At 39.2% G+C, this 22,726-nt stretch overlaps 1 protein-coding gene across 1 annotated transcript; it reads left to right on the top strand.

The window, feature by feature from the left end:
- Positions 1–1,827: 1,827 nt before the first annotated feature.
- On the top strand, positions 1,828–22,221 carry APPBP2 (amyloid beta precursor protein binding protein 2). The gene is made up of 13 exons (XM_080563589.1): positions 1,828–2,225; positions 11,745–11,833; positions 12,890–13,041; positions 13,305–13,428; positions 16,360–16,528; positions 17,247–17,336; positions 17,818–17,885; positions 17,965–18,070; positions 18,424–18,548; positions 18,739–18,824; positions 19,257–19,447; positions 19,841–20,006; positions 20,788–22,221. Exons 1-13 carry the CDS (start codon positions 2,085–2,087, stop codon positions 21,039–21,041), a joined length of 1,761 nt encoding a protein of 586 aa, XP_080419715.1. The 5' UTR covers positions 1,828–2,084; the 3' UTR covers positions 21,042–22,221.
- The last annotated feature ends 505 nt before the right edge of the window (positions 22,222–22,726 follow it).

Genomic DNA, 22,726 nt, shown 5'->3' with positions numbered 1-22,726 from the left:
CGTAACACACCTACCTACATAAAATTACACAATAACAGGTGTATCCTGGCTAGTTATTTTTTAAGGCATAGTTACTTAAAAAGATAAAGCCTGTTGCTACAATGCTCTCTTGGAAATTATATTTACTTTAAATACAGATGTTACTTATTATCAGATTTTTTTACTCTATTTTAAAGCACAATAAAGAGCATTATAACTTCAAAAATTACCCTTTTCTAAGCACAATCAATACTTTTCTTTCAGAAAGCTGCCTTATCTACACCCTCCCAATACGCCTCCAGCTCCACCTTCTCTGAACTAGCTCTCTAGAAAGTAACTGAGGTAAATAGCCTCTGCCTCTTGGGGGACTAATTGCCAATAGAAACCATCTGTCTTTCTTCAATTGAAATAAAAACCACATGATCTCAGAAAATAATTAAAAAACACCTGAAAACACCAACAGGCAAAGGAGGATAAAGCAATCTTCTGTGGTCTGCTCGTACCATGCTCTTTTTACCCCATAACACTTCTTTCTGTAAGTAAGTGACTTACTTACATGAAGAATAATGCTCTCATAAAACTGGGAGGTGAGAGAGAGGGCAGCACTAGCACCACCTCTAGGATTATTAGAAACAGTCCCCAAAGTGAAGTGGTAGATGCTCCACAACCAATAACTTTTAAAATAAAAAAAGAATAAGCAGTAAGTCACAGTAGCCACCCTATGTTAGCTAGGCAAACCAAAATAAAAGTTCATAGGAAGAGAAATATTTCCCAGTCTAGTTAGTGTGTCTGGGATTTGGGAATTTTCTGACCACGGTTGTGATTAATTTTAAAAGTTTTAAAACTGCAGAATATTAACTGTGAGTAGATGGGACCACTGTGGTTTAGGACCACATTACAGCAGTCAAATCTGAGCATTAACTTAAGAGTGATATCAAAATCTACACCAAGTAGTAATCTCTTAGGTCTTGCCTGTATTTCACAGCGGTGGCTACATCACTGGCTACACACAGTGCAAGGCTGTTTTAGACCCAGTAATCTTAATTGCCTGTCCTGAAAATAGAGCATCTGTGGCCAAGAACTATCCAATATGTTCCTAGTGGCGTGTGCAAGCCCCACATGGAAAGCAAATTAAGAAGAAAAATATGCTTCAAACAGCATGATAAAGATAAGGAGATATTGACAAACTATAGTGGGGCCATGGGGTTCATTTAAACAGGGAAAAGGGTGTTTTTACCACATGGTAGCCCACAAGGAACACCGGGCAAGCAGGTGCACTTGGGGTATATTAAAAAACCCATGGCTTCCAAATAATGCTCACCTTGAGCTGCCCACACACCTGAAAGCCCCAGAAGGCCCAGCACCAGCAGCACATCACCGCGGGTTAAGCTGTAAATACAAATACGGGTCCCTTCCAACTCGGAATAATCTGTGATTCCATGAAATACCTCCGCTCACGGGAGGGCAGGCCGCGGAGCTCGGAGCGTGAGGGGGGCGCCCGGGGCCTCCCCTGAGGCCAGGTACGGGGGGTGCCGGGCCCGCTGCCCCCTCACGAGTAACTCTCCCTCACGAATAACTTCCTCACATAAATAACCCTCCCTCACAAATAACGCCCCTGCACCAATAACGCTCCCAGACCCCGAGGCCAGGGACCCCGAGCATTCCCCGGCAGCCGGGCCGCGGGTCATGGCGCTGCCCCCTCACCTCACGCTCCCCCCAGCGCCTCACCCCCGCCATAAACCCCGTAACCCTTCAGCCCTTAACTTCCCCTGGGCTTTTTCTTCTTCTTCTTCTTTTTTTTTTTCCAATCCTCCTCCACTCTCCGCCCCACATTCGTTCCCTCGCGCCTCCCCAGCGCAGGCGGATCAACCCCTCTCTCCTCAACCCCCCCCCACCCCACCCTTCCCTCTCCCCCCTCCGCCATCCCTTTCGCCCTGCGCACCCCAGCAGCGTCCGTCCTCCCCTTCCCTCCCTCTTTCCCTCCTTCCTTCCTCCTTTCCCTCCCTCCCGGGGCCGGGCGGCCGCGCAGGGCTGCGGGAGCGGCGGGGCGTGAGGCGGAGCGGGGCCGGGCTGGGCTGGGGGGAAGGCGGCTCCGCACACGCAAGATGGCGGCGGTGGAGCTGGAGTGGGTGCCCGAGACGCTGTACAACACGGCCATCTCGGCCGTGGTGGACAGCTACGGGCGGGCCCGGCGCCGGGACATCCGCTCGCTGCCCGAGAACATCCAGTTCGACGTGTACTACAAGGTGCGGGGGGGGGGGAGCGCCGGGAGAGGTCTGGGCCCGGCTGGGCCTGGGGGGAGATGAAGGAGGTGGAAGGAGAAGCGGCCTCCGGGGGGGGGGGGGCCGGGGGGAGGAGGAAGGGGACGGGGGAGCCGCAGCCGGCCTGCCCCACGCAGGGCGGCTCTGAGGGGAAGGGGCGCGGGGCCTCGCCCCCGCGGTGCTGCTCGGCCGCCGGGCAGGGCCCGAAGGACGTGGGGGGGGGGACGGAGTTGAGGGCCTGTGAGGGGGGGAGGCTCCGGGGGGAGGCTCCGGGGGAGGCTCGGGCAGGGCCGGGCCTGTGGAGGTCGCGGGGGCTCCTGTGGAGGGCTCGGGAAGGGCCCGGCCCGGCCCTGCCCTGCCCTGGGGGGCTGCGGGGTGAGGCCCCCGGGGTGGGGGACGTGGAGAAGGGGTAGGGGCAGGTTGGGACCGAGCGGTTTGGGTTGGGGGGTGTTTTCGGTCCACTTTCGCCCCCCCTCTCCCTTTATTTTTCCTCTCTTGGAGAAGGTGATATCTGGTAGAAGGCGCTGAGTTTGCCATGCTCTCGTACCTTTAATGATCTGGTGGGAACCAGAACTGAGACTCTTTAAATGGTAGAGCTTGTTAGCTTCAAACCTTTCTTTCACGCGGTGGCTATTTCTCATTCAGCTGCCTCCTCTAAAATATCCAGAGTTAGAGGAAAAGGTGTGCTAAGATGGTCCATTAATTTCTATTGTCCACTAAATAGGTGCTTCATCCATCTACAGGAGCTGCTGGAAAAGAGCATTTGTCAGGAGAGAAACAGTGTGTAAGAGCTATGGAGGCGGATAACCTTTCTTTCCTCTGCCAGTAAATTTCTAAAAACCTAGGATGTGCTAAATGAAGTAGTTTTTCAGATGAGTCCTTATGAACCAGGAGTAGTGGCCCATCCCATACGTATGGAGTAACGGTATTTAGAAAGATGTCTAAACTTCACTAGACAGAGAAACTGTTTCTATGGAGTTGAAATACACGTTTTCTGTATGTTAGGCATTACTTGCCTTCTATAGGTGTTGAGAAGCATGGGAAATCTTCATATGAACATGCTCACAGAAGATGATGATGGGGTTGAGATACACCAAGTATTAGATAAACACTAAAAGTACGGAACTAATAATGTGGAAAAACATTTTGAGGTTTATTTTTAGCTGTTCATAGGTATGGCCATTGACAAGTAAGCTTCCTTGACACTGTCTTGACATTCATACAGAAAAAGGGATGGTTCTCTAGGGCTTTAAAAGCACAGAAAAAGAACTCCTTCAAATGATGGAAATGTCTAAGTATATGTTATTCCCAGATTGTTTAAAAACTCATTCACAGGTGAGCTAAATAGATCAGCGACTTCCTGTACTTTTATTAGCACTCTTCAGTGGTTGCATCAGTTCATATTCATTTGAAGTTATTTCATAATGAAAAATAAACCAGCACTACATTTGACTTCTAAAGAGACTTTAATCTGTTCTGATCATATACCAGTGGTACATCATCTTGTTCAGGAGATGGTAACAAACATGCGAAGTACCTGTCCTCAAAAATACTGGTTCTGTTGTACTAACCACACATTCATATGACTTTGGCGGTAATTTGCTTTTCTTTTTTTCCTTTTATTTATGAGTTTTACAACAGTTTGATCTGAATTGTATAAGGTGCACCTCTATTTCTCATAAAAGTATGTATCTATGAGATGTCCAAATACAGAATAACTGAAAGCAGGTTACACAGTGTAGCGAGTATCTTGCCAGTGCTGCCAATGGCAAGGTGGTCTTCCATGTCTTCACTTCTTGTATTTTGTACCTTTTCTATGTTGGATAATCTATCCTCTTTAATAGTCGCATTTAAATTAGCTTATGCATAAATGTGACTAAATCTTGGCTGGGATGCTGAAAGCAAGTCTGCAGCCCTGACTAAATGGTGCTCCATGTGCAGAGATGTCTGCCTTCAGTGAGCATCTCAAAGCACAGCCCAGATAAATCTTTTGAAACAGTGCTTGCATTTTTCTATGCACCTATGCAACACTGAGTACTGGTTCTTGATGGCTGCAGCAATACAAAGGACATCAGTGAACCAGGTTGGAATGAGCACTCCCATCCCACCTTTGAACAATCCCCTTCCCTGTTTCGAATGGTGCTTGTTTTGCTTTTTTGTTTCAGAGCATCATTACCAGGCTTTCCAAGTTGATATTGATATTAAACACCATTATAGGTGGGGGAGGTATGCTCAGTGCATCCTGACAATGAGTTCTTTAAAGCAGAATTTCCAAAATCACTAGTAGTCTTTAAAAGAAGACAAACTAGAAGCCTTCTCAGTCTTTGTTCTGACTACGTGTTGGTGGCTGCCCTGTTGAAAGGGCGTCAATTTGTTAGTATAGTACAGAATTGTATTTTTTTTAAATACAGCTGAGGAAAATTGGTGGGTAATGTAGAACTTGTGAAAATAGCTGCATTCAGACCGTGAAAAAGAAGGAGAATTTTTCTGTGGTTATTGATAGGAAGTTTTTTTCAGTCTCACATCTAACTTGCAAAAAATGCTTTGTTATCTAGGTGTTATTTGCAACTTGTGATATCGGAGAAACTGCCACCCGCTTTGTAAAGCGAAAAGGTAGCAGCACCAGTCAGACTTTATTTTGATACGCACTGTAGATGTTAATTGGCTGTGGCCATATAGAACTATTTTTAACATGTTCATCAGTATGGACACTTGAAATTAGCATTTGCCAGTCTTGATTGCACAGTTTGCTAGCTTGCTTACATTGGTTACAGGATATCCTGGAAATTTTCAAGTCTGCGTTTGTGCTAAGAAAAATATAAATGTCTTATCGCATCTGTATTTTGAAGAGTTTAATAACCAGTATTGTCACAAGTAACACCTGCATCTGGAAAAAAATGTGCAAACATAGAGTATTTTGTTTCCTTAGGATCTTTGCCAGGCTTATGTATATCCTGGTGGTGTTGTTTCCTAGTAAAAGTAGTTCGTTCTTTTTTTTTTTTTAAACTGGAGGGGAGGTCCAACTTTCAGAAACCAAAGGAAGAAATATGCTGAATCTCAGTTAAAATGTGAGAATCATGCCTGGCAGCTGGGCAGCATTTGTAAATGTCAAACTTTTTAATAAAAAGTGACAACTGGAATAAACAGAAAGTCCTCAAAAAAAAAAAAGATTTTCTTTTGTGGCTTGTCAGGGAAAGGATGGTCTTTTGAGGGAGCGAGTTCTTCCAAATAACCGAGTTTTTGACAGAAATAAGACATTGAACTATGTAGTCCAAAGACTGTTCACTTACTGTCGTATGCAGAAGTTAGTTTTTTTCCGCCATGCCTCAGCTTTATATTCTGTTACGTGTAATTATCTTTTATTTTGTTGATTCTCCTGGTATATTTGAAGGCATACTGCCTCACTAGTCTTAGCGTTCTCTTTCGTAGGTACTTGTTGCAGTTACATGCTAGCAAGCTAATCTTGGATTTACACAGGATAACAGGAGTTTCATCCAGCATCTAATTTCCTTTTGAAATGTCTGTTCCGGATTGTGCTGTTATTTTTTTTTCCACATTGATTTTTCTTGAAAATCATTTGGGTCCAATGTTCTTTGGATGTTTTCTGATGATATCATTAACCACAGGAACAATTGGAGATGACAAATTGTCTCAGTCAGTGCGGACCCGTAACCTTTAGAAATTGCACTGTGCTAAGTTGTTTTGTATTAAAATTTTTAGGCAAAATCCAGAAGGCTATAATCATGCTTTTTCTGTATTTTCAGTGGTCAATAAAACTTCCGGAGTGCTCCCACCTTGATGTGGGTCAAAATACCGATTTTGAATTTACATCCCGATAGCTCCAACTTCTGGATAATGTGTAGCCAGAGCATTGTCTCTTCCCTGTATTCCGGTAATCCGAACAAGAGCAAGTACGGCTAATAAAAGCTCTTGCATCGCATCTAGTTATTCTTTGAATGAAACAAAATGAATAAACAGGAATTTGCTGACACTTTGCAACACACAATAGAGCGTCCGTTCTCTGCATTGCAGTAGAGACTGCTTTTACTGATGAAGAGTGATTATAAGCATCTTTTCCATAAGGTCAGAGTAAATCTGGTTTGTCCCTCATATTCCTGGGTATGTGATGAGGGAGGAAAGGACAAGCTACCAATGAAATGAAGTGTAGCTGTACTTCTTTAGTTTGAACATCTTTGTGACCAGAGGAGTACAAACAAGGTCATAAGCAAGCAATGTATCTTACGAGGCAGGCCAGAAATCCAGAGCAAGTGGGTCATATTTTGTAGGGCTCCTGGCTGTGACTGACCAGTGTGACTTCACCAGGCTTAATTAAATTAATGCTGCTGTGCTTCTAGGGGTCAGAAATAAATATGTATGTGGGAACCAAACGTGGTTTCCATATGTGTGCATGCATACAGGCGTTCTGATCACCTGCTTAGACTTCCAGGCTGGTGCATGCAATAGGACTTCCCTGAATACTGTTTGGATTAAATCATGTTTATCACCCTCTCTTTAAATTAAGACCTCCCACTGAAGGAGAAGCACCATGTCATGAGCTTTTTTTCCAATGATTATTGCTCTTTTATTTAATATGTCCCTTGTCTGTAGTCTAAATTTGACTTGAACTGAACCATCCTACCTTACGTCGTTGTTGGTTTGAAACTCCTTGCCTTTGCTTACCCTTTTTCTAATTCTTATTATTTAGTTTGCTCTTTATTTTTTTTCTTTTTGAACCTCCGTGTGGCATGTTTTCTGATCCTAATGTGGATTCTGGCTTCCGTGTTTTTTTTCAGTATCCTTGTTAAATGTTGTACACTAGAACTCAGCATAATTCTGGTAATGAGGTCACATGAACAAAGGTGTTCAGCTGCTGCTGAAGCAATAATTGCTGTTTCTACTTCGTTTCATTCGTACTGATTTAACTTTAAATCAAAGCAAACTGGATAGAAAAAATAGGGTTTCCCTGCTGTGGAGGAGAGTCACATGAATGTGTGACTCTAAGGTTTGTACTTTACACAAAGTGTATGAGTTCTGTGTAGATGTGAAATAAAAAAAAAATTGCTGATGTGATACAGGAAGAAGAGTGAGTTGGAAGAAGTGAAGTGCGCTCTGTGTGTAAGGCTATAAGCTCAAAAATTATCTGTTAATTTAGGCTTATTCAGTAATGGTCTTTTGTTAGTTGTTTATTTTGCTTGAGGTTCATAAAGATCAGATTCTAATTAGAAATATGTTTTCAAATACATGAAGTTTGCCTTTTTATGCCCTGAACAATATCACATTGAACTAGACTTGTCCAGATGCTTTGAAGAAGGTTTTGAAAATGATTTAAGAGTCCATGTACCTACATTTCTAACTGATTATTTTCTAAGCCTGTCTGCCACCTGTCCCCTTGGCCTTTGAGTCATTTGTCAACAGATTGATTCAGTGCACTAATGATTCCTAAAAATCTTTCTTCCTTCTGTGTTAAGTAGGGGAGAAAGAGAGAGAGGGGGATTACAGCCAAACTTGTTTCCTAAATACTGATTTTGTTGTTTAGGTATGCAATCCTTCCTACATTTAGCATGGTATTCTACAGTACGTTATTGAACATTGCTAAACTTGCTGGGGAGCTCCTTGCAATTCTTTGCATCTTTAATTCTTACCAAAATGTCCGTATTTATTTTTCAGACCTCTTCCAAACTGGAGCAATAGGAGCATATTTTTCAAATTGCATGCACTACAGTCCTTCTGGAGGGTCCTTTTACAACTGGTTAGAATTAATCTCCATCTGCTATTAAAATGTGGTTAATTTTAAAAAGTTAATTGTGTTTTTAGGTTTAGATCAATTGTTTTCTCTTGTACCCAGTGAAACAGCCAAGAATGCTGGTGATACTAATATTGTATCACTTTCTCTGTTATGTTATGGCTTTGCTTTTACTGGTGGTGTAACATCTTTGTCTTTATTTTTAGGGGTTTGCTAGGAAGCAGTTAGAGCTCAGCTTAATCTATTGAGAGAGCACTCTGACAAGAACTTTAACAGAATTATATGGGCACCATGGTGTGATAACAGATAAGTTACAAGTTAATGTTACCAATATGTTTAGTTGGGGACGCTGCTGTATGTAGCTTTTGAATGCTTTGGAGAATGTGCTATGGGTTAAATGTAAGCCTTAGCTCCTGAAGGAAGATCATGGTGGTTTTCTCATAGCTGTGCAGAAGAGTTTGACTCTGCACATCTGTAATAACAAGGCAACACATTAAACTTAGACTTCGGTTCATGTCTTCAGTGCCAGAATTGACGTGTCACTTTGAGCTGTTCAAGTTGGAAGTCATACTGTAGGCTCTTACTCAATTTTCTGTAGGTTTAAAAAAAAAAGAAATCTCTGTTAAGCTCCAAATAGGTTAAGTTTGTGTCTAAAAAAAATGTCTTCCTTCTTAAGAAATGAATAGTTTTTCTGAAGTCCAAACCTCTGCCGTTCTTGTCAGGGCATGTTTTTCTTGAATCACTATTTTGTTTTGTTTTTTCATGTTATGTAGCAAGGCTTGTGGTCAGGAATTCTGTCTCTCTGGAGCTTTAACAAGAGAATCATTTCTTCAGTACTTGCAACTGCTTCTCAATGAGCAAACGAGTGTTACTGAATCTACTGGAATTGCTTCACAATTTCACAGTTTGCTGTATACTCACTATTTCCATGTCAAATTTTGTTTGAAAATATTGCTTTAACAGCTATAACAGTTTAAAGAGACTTCAAGCTGAGTTGGTTCCTCAAATGCTTGCCAACGTGTTGAGGCAAGGGGTGAATAGTGTGGTAAATATTCCAAGGATACTGTATTTCTGGTTATACCAGGAAAAAATGTTGGTTGTTTTTCAGATCCTAGAATGGTGCCTTGAGCACTCAGTGCTCATCTCAGAGTTGGGAATAGCAACGTGCAGATCACAGGCTTGGACCTTTGGGCCTGAAATAATAGATGTATCAAAAATGAGGATGTGGTTCGGGGCTCCCCCCACAACCAGGGCCTTTTTTCTTTGGGAATTTAAGAATCCCATGTAACAGTGGGCACATTACGACAAATGTTTATAGAACTTCATAAATATATTAATTTTAAAAGGTCATATTGGAGTTAACATTTGGTAAAGCAGTGTCAGAGTAATCACTGGGATTTTTAGTTAGCACTGCAAAGTGATAAGGGGAAATGACGATGTACTTGGTTGAAAACCTAAATATTGAACATACGCTAGTCCTTCTGACCGAGTCTTGGTAAAATAACTTGGTGTTAAGTCTTAGTTTCTTCTACAAATGATCTCATTAATTGTTGATAAGATGTCTACCTTCAGTACTGGAACACTAGACAAGATACAATCTGTTTCGATAGTGAAAAATGTTTTAGGTATTATGTATAATAGTTACCTTTAGAGGGTTGTGTGGAGAAAATGAGACTGCTTACCATAACAGTAGTTTTCTAATACACAGGTCTGGATGGTCTTTTGCTACCAGAGAGAATATAGCTTCAGAAGAAACTGATTTGTTTGAAGTACAGGGACATGGCACTGTTTTATCTGAGGAGTAGCTTTGCACGCAGACTTGTTCTGTTTTTTAAAGGACTTCCTTTTTTTCCAGTGAAATGGATGACTAAAAGGAAAACATTCATTTCTGGCAATTGACATTATTAGGTCAAAGTATTTTTGAAGGTTTTTTTGTAGGTTCTGTTGGTAAAATAACAAACTTACTGTGCTGTAAAATCAATGTCATGTGCTTTTATAAGGACAGTTAACTAAAACTAAGTTTCTGGCTGGGGGAGATGTTCTCGCATGCTTTGTTTGAACACGAATTCATCTGCTTCCTGTCTTTGTGGTTAAAAAGGCAAGCAGATATAAGACGCTTATAAAGGTTTTTTAAGAAATTATTAAAACTCAAAGGGGAATGTTAAAGTTTTCATTAAATTTGTGCTTGTACTTGAACATCTCTAGCATGTTCCCTCAGCTTTTGCGTACAGAGTGAGGGTGCTGCTCACTCACACGGCACACGGAGTCTTGCTGCCGACACGCGTGTCTCAGCCTTGGGCAGTGTGTGTTCGAATGCCTTCGTGTGTAGATTGAAAAGTGGGGTTTGCTGAGTAACTGTTAAGAGTGCAACGTAGCAGTGCTTTACCTGCATGCTCCTGATGGCGTGAAACGTTACTGTATAATCTGTTTGGTGTCAGATCGTAAACTGTAGTGTCCTGGTCCTGCCTCCCGTAGTGCACACACGGAACAGGACAGAAATGGACCTCAAATGGCCTCTGTTGAAAGATGCAGCATCTAGAGAGGAGTACTTGTGAGGCATGAGATGCTGGTTTCTCCTTTTCCCCATGGAGCTACTGCCTTGCAAAAAAAATAATTAATATTAAGGACTGGGGCATGTCCTAGAACACCTAAAACAAATAACAAATGGTTGTACTGGAGCAGTCCTGTGTAATCCGGTGCTGTGCTTCTGACAGGAGCAGGGGATGGGTATATGAGTATGGCAAGTCTATAGTAGTGCTTTCTTTGATTATGTACCCAGCTTTCAGTCATTTGTGGTTCAGGGTCTTTGATATCAGGATTTAATAGCCTGCGATGGATTTTTCTGCTGTATATTTGTACAGACACTTTCATACCTACGTAAATTCTTAGTATTTACAGCATAATGTGGCAGAAAGTTCTGCAGCTTAACTATGCGTTGCATAAAGAACTGTCTCCATGGCTTGTTTTTTTGTGAGCAAGCCAACTGATATATTTGCTTATCTGCAGGTGAAAATCAGTCTGTAAATAAAATTAGCCGTTGCTTTTAATAAATTCACAAACAGATTCGCATGAATATTCCCATTTACTCAAAGATGAATTACTCGTGTAAGCTCAGGTATTAATGGGGTCAGGGCTCATGCCTGTGTTTTGCTCTGGGTATTGGTGAGTCATCCGTTGCAGAACTTGTGTTTTTGTTGTTGTTGTTATTGTTTCTATATATAATTTTATTTCTGTATCCTCTGTTCTAGGGGCCTGCTCAAGTTTTCTAGGATCACAATAGATTATTTGAATATATGCTTTATGCTTTGGCTTTGGATTTCCACTTACAAATATTCTAAAATAATGCTGGTTGCTAGATTCTGTGTAATTTTTAAAATGTTTTCAAAGCATCTGGTATCAAAGAAGCTATTCGTTGTAATTCTTGATAACGTGGGGAGTTTTTTGGCTTTGTTTTCCAGCTGAGGTGTTGCGGTGTTTTGATGATGCAAGTGAATATAGTGGACGTTTGGAGAAAGGAAGAAAAAAGTGGACAAAACCAACTTGAAACCACATACAGAGCTCTCATAGCTTGTGTTTGTTCAGCTTTTAACGCTAAAGTTGTGCTCCTGTGTGGAGATCGTGGAACTGTTACTTTTTAATATTTACTCTGCTCTGTTTCAATACTTTGAAGTCTAGGTTTCATCATAAGTCATCCTTGTGTTAAATTTCCCAGGAGAGTGCACGGTCTTAAATTTTTAAATATATTTGTGTCTTTCTTTCAGCTTTACCAACAGGGCCGATTATGCCAGCTGGGTAGTGAATTTTGTGAACTAGAAGTTTTTGCGAAGGTGCTACGAGCTTTAGATAAAAGGTAAGTATCTTAATATTTTGTTAGTTCTCATTTCAGCTCTTAGCCCTTGATTTGGGTTTTAAATCTGGAAAAGGTCTCTAATTTTCTTGGGTTTAATAGCCCATGTGATAACCATAGGAATACCCCTTCAGATTTGCAGAAGGGCTTCTAAGGTACAGTGTCTCTTTCTCTGTCATAAAATAAAACAGTTGTAACTTCCATGCAAATACACCGAGTCGTCTGTGGTGCTTGGTACTCAGATTGCTTTCTTTTTCTACTGTGCAGTTTGTGCTAGCCGTAAGTCTTGTGATTGGTTTCACTACTCACCAATACCATGCCCTAAAAGTTTTTAGACCTGCGGGTGTTCACTTCTATTACCACATGCAGTGTATGCTATGTGTGTAAATTATACGTGTGTTTATCTCCGTTGTTGTGACTGTTCTTAATCAGATGAGCGAGATGTACAGGCCAGTCAAAATATCTGTTTCTTTAGGTTGCAGTTAATCCTAGGGGAAGGGCTATCAAACTGATAGGATCGCCCCAGTTTACAGAGTTTTCCTGTCTTTAAATATTACCACTCTGTATTATTACGATCAGAACTTGACTTTTTTAGATCAAATTATTTGTAACCAAAATAAGCTTTGTGTCTTCAGACATATCTCCCTTGCCTTGTTGCGTGTGTGATGTTAATGGGTTCGTCACTGCTCATTTATCTGCAATTTCTGTGGGAGATGTGGGGCAAGGGCGGACTTTGAGGCTTCCCCCCCTCTGAGATTTAGCTGAAAATGTTTTCCAGTTCTAACAATGTGTGGATAGTCTGTATATCGCTTACACTGGAGGGTGTCCTTGTAAAGAACTTTGTGTACACTCGTTCTATTTGTTGGCTAATCCAACAACTGTAACCCATTAGCCTTGAGATTGACAATTATTCTGTATTCATCTGGTTTTGGTTTGAGAGAAGATCGGAGTTATTTCTTTGAATCACTACTCATTTGAATTCATGGCACTCAAGAGACAACTGACTGCAGTGTTTTAAAAACTTTATGTATAACTAAATTATGTTTTCTTTTGTTTCAGACATCTGCTTCATCACTGTTTTCAGGCTTTGATGGACCACGGAGTAAAAGTTGCTTCTGTACTGGCCTATTCTTTCAGTAGACGGTGCTCCTACATAGCAGAATCGGATTCTGCTGTAAAAGAAAAAGCAATCCAGATTGGTTTTGTTTTAGGTAACTGATGATAGGCTGTTAAGTATGATACTCTTTTCATTCAAGCTTCAGTTAAGCTAATGCTATTTTTTTCTTTTTAGTATCTGTAACTTTTTAAAATAATGCGTATATGTTTGGAATATAAGTTTTAGAAAGCTACTTGGTGTCTTAAATATATTGGACTTAAATGTCTGAGAATTTCAGGCTGCTCTCTGCTTTTTGAATGTTTGAGATTTAAAATTTGCAGGCATGATGCTTAATACTAAGATTTTTTTTTTCTCCAGGGGGATTCCTATCAGATGCAGGCTGGTATAGTGATGCTGAGAAGGTATTTCTTTCCTGCCTTCAGCTGTGCACCCTTCATGATGAAATACTTCATTGGTTTCGTGCAGTAGAATGCTGTGTAAGGTGAGCTCACCTTTTTTGCCTGAGAAGGAGTTTTGCATTGGTGTTTGCTGAAATTACATTTAGTACAAGAATAATTCACCAAATATGAATGATAAAAATACAGTTGAGCAGAAATAAAAAGAAAACATACCTTTCCTGATAATAGATTCAATGTGTTCGTGAGCTATTTAATTATGTAGTTAGGTAAATTCAGGTGTCTAGTTCTTGTAGATGCCTTCAGCCACAACTTAAGCATTTGGAAAATAATTTGTTTTTAGGAGGCATTTAGTTTTTGCACCTGGCTGGTTTCACAAGACCTGTAGTGGGGTCTGTTCAGTTAAGATCCCCTGCTCTTACATTCACGTACCTAGATGTGTGATGCTGATACAATCTGCAGCAAGTAGCCAGGTTGTTTTCATTGGTGATGCTGTGACTGACCTCTTCTGTGTGTTACAGCTATGGGCTTGAATACCGATGTGCTAGTAAGCATAGTTAAATTTGAGATTTATATTTTTTTTAGCTGCTGTAATGAACAACAAGGTATCCTGTTTATCTGAATGTAGACAAAAATATCATTTTGGAAAACTGCTCCAACACAAAACTGCACCTCGTTTGTAGTTGGGTAAATGAGAAGTAAATAGGTTTGCCAGTAGCTGCTTATTTTATTTTTTTTTTTTCGGTGTTGGAGAACAATATACAGCCCACACAGTTGTGGATAAAATATTTTCATTTTGTGCTAGAAAAAACATCCATCATTAGAACGATTTCTTCTGAACTGGAGCTGTTAATTCTGTTTGGGCAGAGACAGCCATTGTTCTTGTAATGGAAGCTGATGGCCTGCATGTAACATTAAGTCACTCTGGGCAACAGTGTGAATGGAGAGATACTGCTGTATGTGCTGGCATCTCCCGAAGAATTAAATGACAGCACAGTTAAGTTGGAAATGTATCAAATAGAAAGAATTTGAAACAATTTCAGAAGTGCTAAGTACATAAATGCTAAAAACCCTTTTGTGGGAGAGACCAGTAATTGTACTCAGCTTCAAAGTCACGAGGTAGTAAGATAAACTTTTTGTTGTTACCATCTAATCCCTAATGTAGAATAACTTGTTTGAACCACTTGAATAACTTGTTTAAGTCCAGCACTTGAAAATACAATGCTCTAAGAAGTGGCTTTTTTTATTCTGGAACCTAAGAAGTCCAGTCTCCAGGGGTTTAATTAATGCACTGTATTATTAATAGAATGCAATTTAAAAATGTAAGCCTTTGTTATCTAGACATGATTTGGTGTTTCTTTGCTGTACTAGCACTAGTAAATTATATGAGAAAACTCAAGAATGTGATTTGGGATCTCTTATACAAACTTTTATACTACTTCCTTGCAGGTGTAGTGCTCCTATTGGCTTGATTTCTTTCATTTTTTTATCATAATAAGGCACAAATATGTAATACAAATATATGGTTCTCCCACATCATTGTTTCACATTTTGCTAATTCTTTTTTGGTGTTTTTAGCCTTACCAATGTGTTGTGTAACCCTGTGGTTGCTGTTTATTATGCTATTAGAGAATGATTTTACTCTAAAGGCCAGCATTGCAGACATTAAAGAAGATTTGAAATTTTTAGCTTAAAGGTTATAAAGCGTTTATGTCTTGTCTTTATCTTCTAAAATTCCTTTGGATTAATAATGGAATTTTTGTTACTCAAAACTAGATCATATTTAAAAAAACAGAAAAGCAAAAACCCCCACAACCCTTTCAGTTTATCTGAGGGATTGGGTTAGGATTAGCTTGGTTTCTGGTTGGTTGTTTTTAGACGCTGCCGCTGAAGCACCAAGGTACTGGATATTGTCTTTCCCATGTGCATATGTAAACTGCAGTACTATCGCCACTCACATACGTCATTACATGAGATGTGGGCTTCGTGTTTTTGATGTTAGATGGCAGCTCCTGAGCAGCTCAGTAGTTGGAATAGTTTCCTCTCTTTCTGAAAACTACAATTGCTTTGGTTTTTCTCTCCAGTTTATTTAAAATTCCTGCCTTTATTGCGTCTAGATAGTTTTCTGCTGCCTGTGACCAAGAACACAATGCATTTCTGCATCATGTTTAGTTCTTAGAACTTATTTAAGGAAAAATAATTGTCTTTTTTTTTTCTCTGGGTTTTTGTCACAGTGTTTCTCCTTGGAAAGCTGATGTTTGTTTACTTAGCATGTTTCAGGGGGTTTCTGAAGGTCTTTTCCTTTGATCATCTCTCTGCATGGCTAATATACATCTGCTCTGTGCTTGCCTGCCAGTCCCTGCTTGTGAAAATGTCAGCTTTATTTCTTTTCTTGTTGATGTTTGATTGCATGATACATTTCAATCAGAAAGTATTATGGGTAGGCTGAATTTATAGGGCAAATTTAAATGTATTACCTTGCTGTTGCAGGAGGCATAGCTACAGTAACTTAGAAATTTCTACTTAGAGTAAATGCTTACAGGAAACAAGTTTAAAGGAGAGAAACATTTGGTCTAAAACATAATTGATCTTGCCTTCCTCTGTAACAGTTTATTGGAAGATCTAGCTTAATGTATCATAAAAGGTATAAAATATTGCACAATGCATTAGCTCGTGTTTCCTGAATTTAGCCCCTCTTTGCAGTACAGAATGAATTTTACAAAAAATAAAATATAAAGCCACAACCAAAGTGGTTTGAGCACTGGATATACGATGATTCATCAACGTGGAAAAAATCATTTGACGTTTCCAACGGTAAAAATTCTTGCTGTGCAAGATGCAAAGCATGGAGTACTGAAGCAATATTCTGTAAACAGTTCTTTTGTATTACTGAATTCAAACAGTGATAGCCCAGTTGTATTGTAAGTATAATGCCAAATTATAGATCAGTGATACTGCTGTATAATGAAATGGTTTATTCAGACAGTGTTTAGATGATCTCTCTACATCTTCCTAAGGTTGCTGCACGTTCGAAATGGTAACTGTAAATATCACTTGGGAGAAGAAACGTTCAAACTAGCTCAGTCTTACATGGACAAGCTTGCAAAACACGGTCAGCAAGCAAACAAAGCAGCACTCTATGGGGAGCTGTGTGCACTGCTTTTTGCCAAGAGCCACTATGATGAGGTGAGTGGGATTAGTTTGTTTTTGTTTTACTTCAGGAAACTGATTATGAAATCTGCTAGGACTTCCCATGACTGGCTCGCTATTCCTATTGTATTTCTCCTGATCGTTTTTGGTTCTTGTGTGGCAGTGCCAGAGGAATACTTCATTTACCAGCTGATTTCTGTGTGTTCTTATTTAGTCTACAAGCTCTTCATTGTACTTTAACCAACGTTAATAATCTATCACATGTAATTTCTGAGTATATTTTGGTTACCAGGAAATGACATTACAAAAAGCTTATTTTAATAGGTAAAAATGAATCGGAAAGCACAGATAGCACTTCTTTGCAGCTAGTTTAGAAAAACTGCAACTTCAGTGTAACTGCTGCATAAGCTGCAATTTTCTTTTAGCTTCTAAATACACTGACTAGGAAGCTGTTGTTTACAATAGGAATTGTAAGGATTACTTAAAGGCTATTGAATACTTTTTTCTCTCTAGAATACATTGCATTCATTGTAATTATACAGAACTTAGACTAGTGTAAAATACTTACAAGTTCAATTACTAAGCTTAAGAGGAATCTTTAAGTTGGCCTTCTCAGATTTAGCTGAAAAAGCTTTATCAAACATAAGCAACTAAAGAGCATTTTTTAAATTTTGTAATGTAAATGATCAGTGTATTTTTTTAGAGCCAAGTAATGAAATTCCAGATTAAATATGTTGGTAACTTTGTTCAACAGGCTTATAAATGGTGTATAGAAGCTATGAAGGAGATCACAGTTGGCCTGCCTGTAAAAGTAGTAGTGGATGTTTTGCGACAAGCTTCAAAGGTGAATTCAAAATCTTCTACATTCCTTTTGTGAGTTACTACCGAGAATGGGTGAGGATGGGTAGTACCTCCAGAATACTCAGGTAACCTGGTCTGTATCGTGAGCATTATGGTTTGTTATTTGTCTAATTGGTCTATCTCAGTCTCAGCCCTGTGGATTTTTTTTCCTTCTCCCTGAAACTGACTTACAGCTGTTCAAAGGAACCTCATGACAGAGTTAACCTGAGAGCATTCCGTGCAAAGGTGGTCTGTTTCCATCTTAGTAGACTAGGTGCAGTACTAGCACTCTATTTAGTCATTTATGCCAGAATAAAATGTTTATTAATGTTATCTGTAAATTTTTCTTAAATAAGTTGAAAGTTACTTTAGTAACAATGACAATCTTTTGAAATTAGAAGTAATAGTGAGCGATTAGGCCAATATCTGGAGGAGATGGATTCTGAGGGTACACCTCTTCATGTGCTTCATTTCTGTGTGTTTAGGCTTGTGTTGTAAAACGTGAATTTAAGAAGGCTGAACAGCTGATAAAACATGCAGTATACCTTGCTCGGTGAGTAGCATTTGGAAAAATACTTTTTAAAATTGATGCTTAACTTGCCTCAGTTTGTAAAATAAGTGTGTTTCTACAGGGAGCATTTTGGAGCCAAGCACCCCAAATATTCTGATACGCTACTAGACTATGGATTTTATTTGCTCAACGTAGATAATATATGCCAATCTGTTGCGATCTATCAGGTATGTAGCAAAGTATTAGTGAAAAGCTCTCAAAGTTTTTTTACTGAAACTCATGTGCAATTAATTCAGGGAAAGAGACAAAAGTTGATTTAATTACTGGCAAACTTTTTCAAAAAACAGTGAAAACAACCATCAGTTTTTGCTTTTGCTTTGCCCTGAATCCTGAATGGATTTTATATATTTACTGCATCAAGTGTGTACGTATAGGCCTATAGAATTTCAGAACCATCCAACATTTTTTTCCTTTTTTTACAGTGACATAAATTCATAAGTAGTTGAAGTAGTTGTTCTTTTGTGTTTTTTTTTTCTCTCCTGTATTGACTGATGAAATGGTGTTCTTCTAACTCTTTCAGACAGCTCTTGATATTCGGCAGTCAGTATTTGGAGGTAAAAACATACATGTAGCTACAGCTCATGAAGACTTGGCTTACTCTTCTTATGTTCACCAGTACAGCTCTGGAAAATTTGACAATGCACTGTGAGTACATAGATTTGAGGTAATGGCAGTAAATCTAGCACTGTAAGTGGGGGAAAAATGTTTTTAAATGATATGGATTTTCTGATCAGAACTTAAATGTATCTGTTCATTTTATTAATGTTTCTGATACTTTACCAGTTAGCTGCTACTTTAAATAAAAATCTGGCTGCCTCTATTTAAACTTTTTCAGATTCCATGCTGAACGTGCTATTGGCATTATAACTCACATTCTCCCAGAAGACCATCTTCTCTTGGCATCTTCAAAGAGAGTTAAAGGTAGCACACTTAATTGCGTTACTTGGAACAGTTTAATACTATGTCAGTGGAGATCAGTCATTCAGATATGTTTATCCTGTTCCCCAACAGAGGCATTGTAACTTGAGCTTTTTCCCAAATGGAGGTCACTCTAGAAGACTCTCAGCAGTCCTCGGTGCTCTTTGTCAACATGCTTGTAAAATACAAATAACTTCTTTAAAACTTAGTGGAAGACTCATTGAATAAAAATAGTAAAAGTATAGATTATTTAAAAAAACAGGTTGGTAACTCTGGTCATACCATTTGAAAGAAGTTTGTAAACTTCTTAAAAGCCTGATTTAGATGTCTCCCGAGGTCTCTTGGGTAGATGAATTTCTGTTACCTACAGTTAGCATATATGTGTTCAGAACACAGTAACTTTGCTTGTTTTCTTTTTCCCCCTGCTATACTCAGCACTTATCCTGGAGGAGATTGCAATAGACTGTCATAACAAGGAAACTGAGCAGAGGTTACTTCAAGAAGCTCATGACTTACATCTGTCCTCGCTTCAGTTAGCTAAAAAAGCTTTTGGGGAGTTTAATGTACAGACAGCAAAACACTATGGCAACCTTGGAAGACTGTATCAGTCCATGAGAAAGTTTAAGGTAAGATTATACTAATGTAAATGTCTTAAGATCTACAAGACCCCTATAACTCTGTCACTGTAAATAATTTTATTCTATATCCATAATTCATAACCTCAGTTGATATTTTTATGGCTGGAGAACTTGCACTTTAATATCTCACTTTGTTTTGTGCAACAATAATTTAGATGTCTTCAGAGACAGCGTGATGTCAATTTTGAAGACAGAAGTGATACTATTCGATCATCTAAAACAGTATTTTGGTTTACCTAGTTCTTTTATGCCTTTTATGAAATAGTGCCGTCTATTTAGCCACTAAATAGTTATGTTTCTTTGTCTCCCCTTTTTATTTTTATTTATTTATTTATTACAGTATGGTGAGTAGTCTGACCTATATGAATTTGTTCCTCACAGGAAGCAGAGGAAATGCACATCAAGGCAATTCAGATTAAGGAGCAGCTTCTGGGTCAAGAAGATTATGAAGTTGCCCTGTCAGTAGGACATCTAGCTTCTCTCTATAACTATGATATGAATCAATATGAAAATGCTGAAAAGCTTTATTTGAGATCCATAGCAATTGGTAGGTGATTCTTACAATGTTTGTCTACATAGCACTTTTAATACCACAGAAAAGCTTATTACTAAAACCTTTAAAACACAAAGTCTAGTACTTCTTCTTAAATGTTCTGCTGGGGACTGAATTCCAGAATTTTATCACTCCCAGGTTTGCATCAGAACTCACTCTTGAAAACATCTAGAAACATGACTAATTACAAGCTTTGGTGTCAGTCTTCAGACTACATTTTGGAGTTGTAGCTACAACTTAAATGTAGAATGTGGTTAAATTCTGGAAGAAATGGAAAGCTGTTGTGCCTGTCAGCCTTCCTTGTATATTCATTAATTTTTTTCCCCGTTATCACTTGCTATGAACTTACAAATAAGTGTATCTTTGGGCCTTGCTCTAGCTCAATTTTGAAAAAGGCAATCTTATTTCATGTTGTTAACATGTAGAGTAGGTTACCAAAAAAAAAAAAAAAGATTTTAAGGTAAAAGACTGAAAAACATTTTTTTAAATTGAATTTGGACTGAAATTGTGACACAACATGATTGCCTTCTGTATGAGGCTGCTGGATTCTATGCATGTAAAGCTATGACTTGATTAATGATGTGGTGGTAGAGTCCTTGAGGACAAGTTACAGTTCTGTTTAAAGGAAAAGTTTGATGTCAGTGTCAAGCATTATCCAGGAAGCTTGCATGTTGTAACAAAAAGGTTCATGTTGCTGGTAAAAATGACATGAGAAGTAAGGTGCAATGTATGGGTGGATTACCTTTTAATTTTGTTATCTTCTGGGTTTCTTCAGGAAAGAAGCTTTTTGGTGAAGGATACAGTGGACTTGAATACGATTACAGAGGTCTCATTAAACTGTACAATTCCATTGGCAATTATGAGAAAGTTTTTGAGTACCACAATATTTTGGCCAATTGGAACCGGTTGCGAGATCGGCAGTTCTCTGTTACAGATGCTCTGGAGGACGTAAGCACCAGCCCTCAATCCACTGAAGAAGTGGTCCAGTCTTTTCTGATGTCTCAGAACATTGATGGACAGAGTAGCTAAGAACTTGGTCAATTAACCAGTTAAGGTTTTTTCCCCAGATTACAGGGGAAAAGTCATACTGTGAAATCTAAACCATGTAGTTCTCTGGGGGCTGGAATTTGCATTGAAACACTGGTCCAGTCTACTGAAGAGTGCCCATACGGATGAATGTGTGTTAAATTCTTATCAGCATGTGTATGGCATGTTTAGTTCGGCTCACATTTTTAACTGGGTATTCCAGAAAACCCCTACTTTCTCTCTTCTTTCGAAAGAACCTACTTTACAGAAAGTCTGCAAGAGAACATTAAATAAAACTGTTTGAGTTCAAAAGAGTTGCATTCTTGTTATGAATGGAAGGTTTCATCAAGAGCTTTCTTCTGATATACAGAAAGAATAAATGCTATGCTATAAGAAATTATCCAAGAGAGGTCTTTCTACTGTATGCATTGTAGCAAAGTTAATCGCAAACGTTAAGAAAAGGGAGAATGCCTTGGCTGCCACCTTATGAAGAGAAGTGGCAAAGAACCACTTGGGAGAGAGCAACGTACTCTTTGTGAACCACGATAAGTTGATGAGCAAATAACCGCCGTATGTTTTTAATATCCTGAACTGGACCAGTGTTCATCTGTAAGTGATAGAAGATCCAGTAGACCAGCAATCTTAGTTTTCTTTGGTACCAACCAAGAGTGCTAACTTTCATAACAGGACCAGGAAAATCAGAAGTGGACCAGCCTGCTAGAAACAGTTTTTGGACCAGTGGCTTTAATTTAATATTTCTGCCCCTGCATTCACTTTTACAGTAGAATTATTTCATTTAGATGTATGATCAGTGCAAAATTATATTCATGTAATAGATACAAAACTAGGAAGTGAACGTTCTTTAGCAGTTGCGATGGCATGTCTTTACTTAGTAAGCGTATACAGATATTAATGTCAATGCCACACACAAAAACTAGAAATGCTTAACTATTTGCTGCAGCCATTTTTTATTTTTATTTTTGAATGGGCTTACTCTAATAATTGAGGCAGTAACTTGTTTATACCAGTTAATAGTTTTGTATTACAATCCAGTTCAATTTTATGTTTCTGGAGAACACAGCTTATTGTACAGTTTGCAGGGGTCAGTGGAAAATGCCAAAAAGCACAACAGGTCTTTTTTGTGATGCTTCATTTCTACATTAAATGATAGTACAACCAGAAACTGATTCCTTTACGTTAATTTAAAAAGCAGAAGTCAGCTGTAAAGATCCTTTAATAATGCCTATCTCACTAGCCTGTCTTAATTTTTCTTCTGTTGGGGCAGGGGGGCTGCTTTGCTGTGTTTTTTGTTTTTCTTTGAGTGTGTGGGTTTTGTTTTGTTTTGTTTTTTTTAATTGTTGAGGTAATACTCATTTGAAAGTCTGTGTAACATAGCAAACTAGAAACAACTCACTGCTGTTACCTCAGTTCTTATTATAGTGGCACAAACAGTGCTCCTATAGTTAGGATTCTGTCAGTTTGGGTTCCCTTCCCCCCCTATTTTCAGGGGTTTGTAACTTGGCCATGAAAGTTCAGTCCAAGCTGAGGCTCTGCAAGCAACGTTCCTACAGGACTTGGACTGGATGTTTTGTTTGGGGTTTGTTTTTTAATTTGTTTATAAAGCTTGGGACAGGGAAAGCTGCTTGATGGTCTTCAAAAAAAGAGTGCAGAGAAGAAACAAATGTCAG

The sequence above is a fragment of the Anser brachyrhynchus genome (genome assembly GCF_964034855.1).
Source record: "Anser brachyrhynchus genome assembly, chromosome: 20".
NCBI lineage: Eukaryota > Metazoa > Chordata > Aves > Anseriformes > Anatidae > Anser > Anser brachyrhynchus.
Note: the sequence above shows the minus strand (reverse complement) of the source record. Positions and strands in the feature narration are given on the sequence as shown.

Excerpts from the sequence above, each read along its gene's own strand:
- APPBP2 (XM_080563589.1), top strand. The coding sequence starts at position 2,085 with ATGGCGGCGGTGGAGCTGGAGTGGGTGCCCGAGACGCTGTACAACACG. Across the intron at positions 16,529-17,246 it reads CCAAGAGCCACTATGATGAG|GCTTATAAATGGTGTATAGA; the intron begins GTGAGTGGGATT and ends TTTGTTCAACAG. Across the intron at positions 20,007-20,787 it reads TTTGAGATCCATAGCAATTG|GAAAGAAGCTTTTTGGTGAA; the intron begins GTAGGTGATTCT and ends GGGTTTCTTCAG.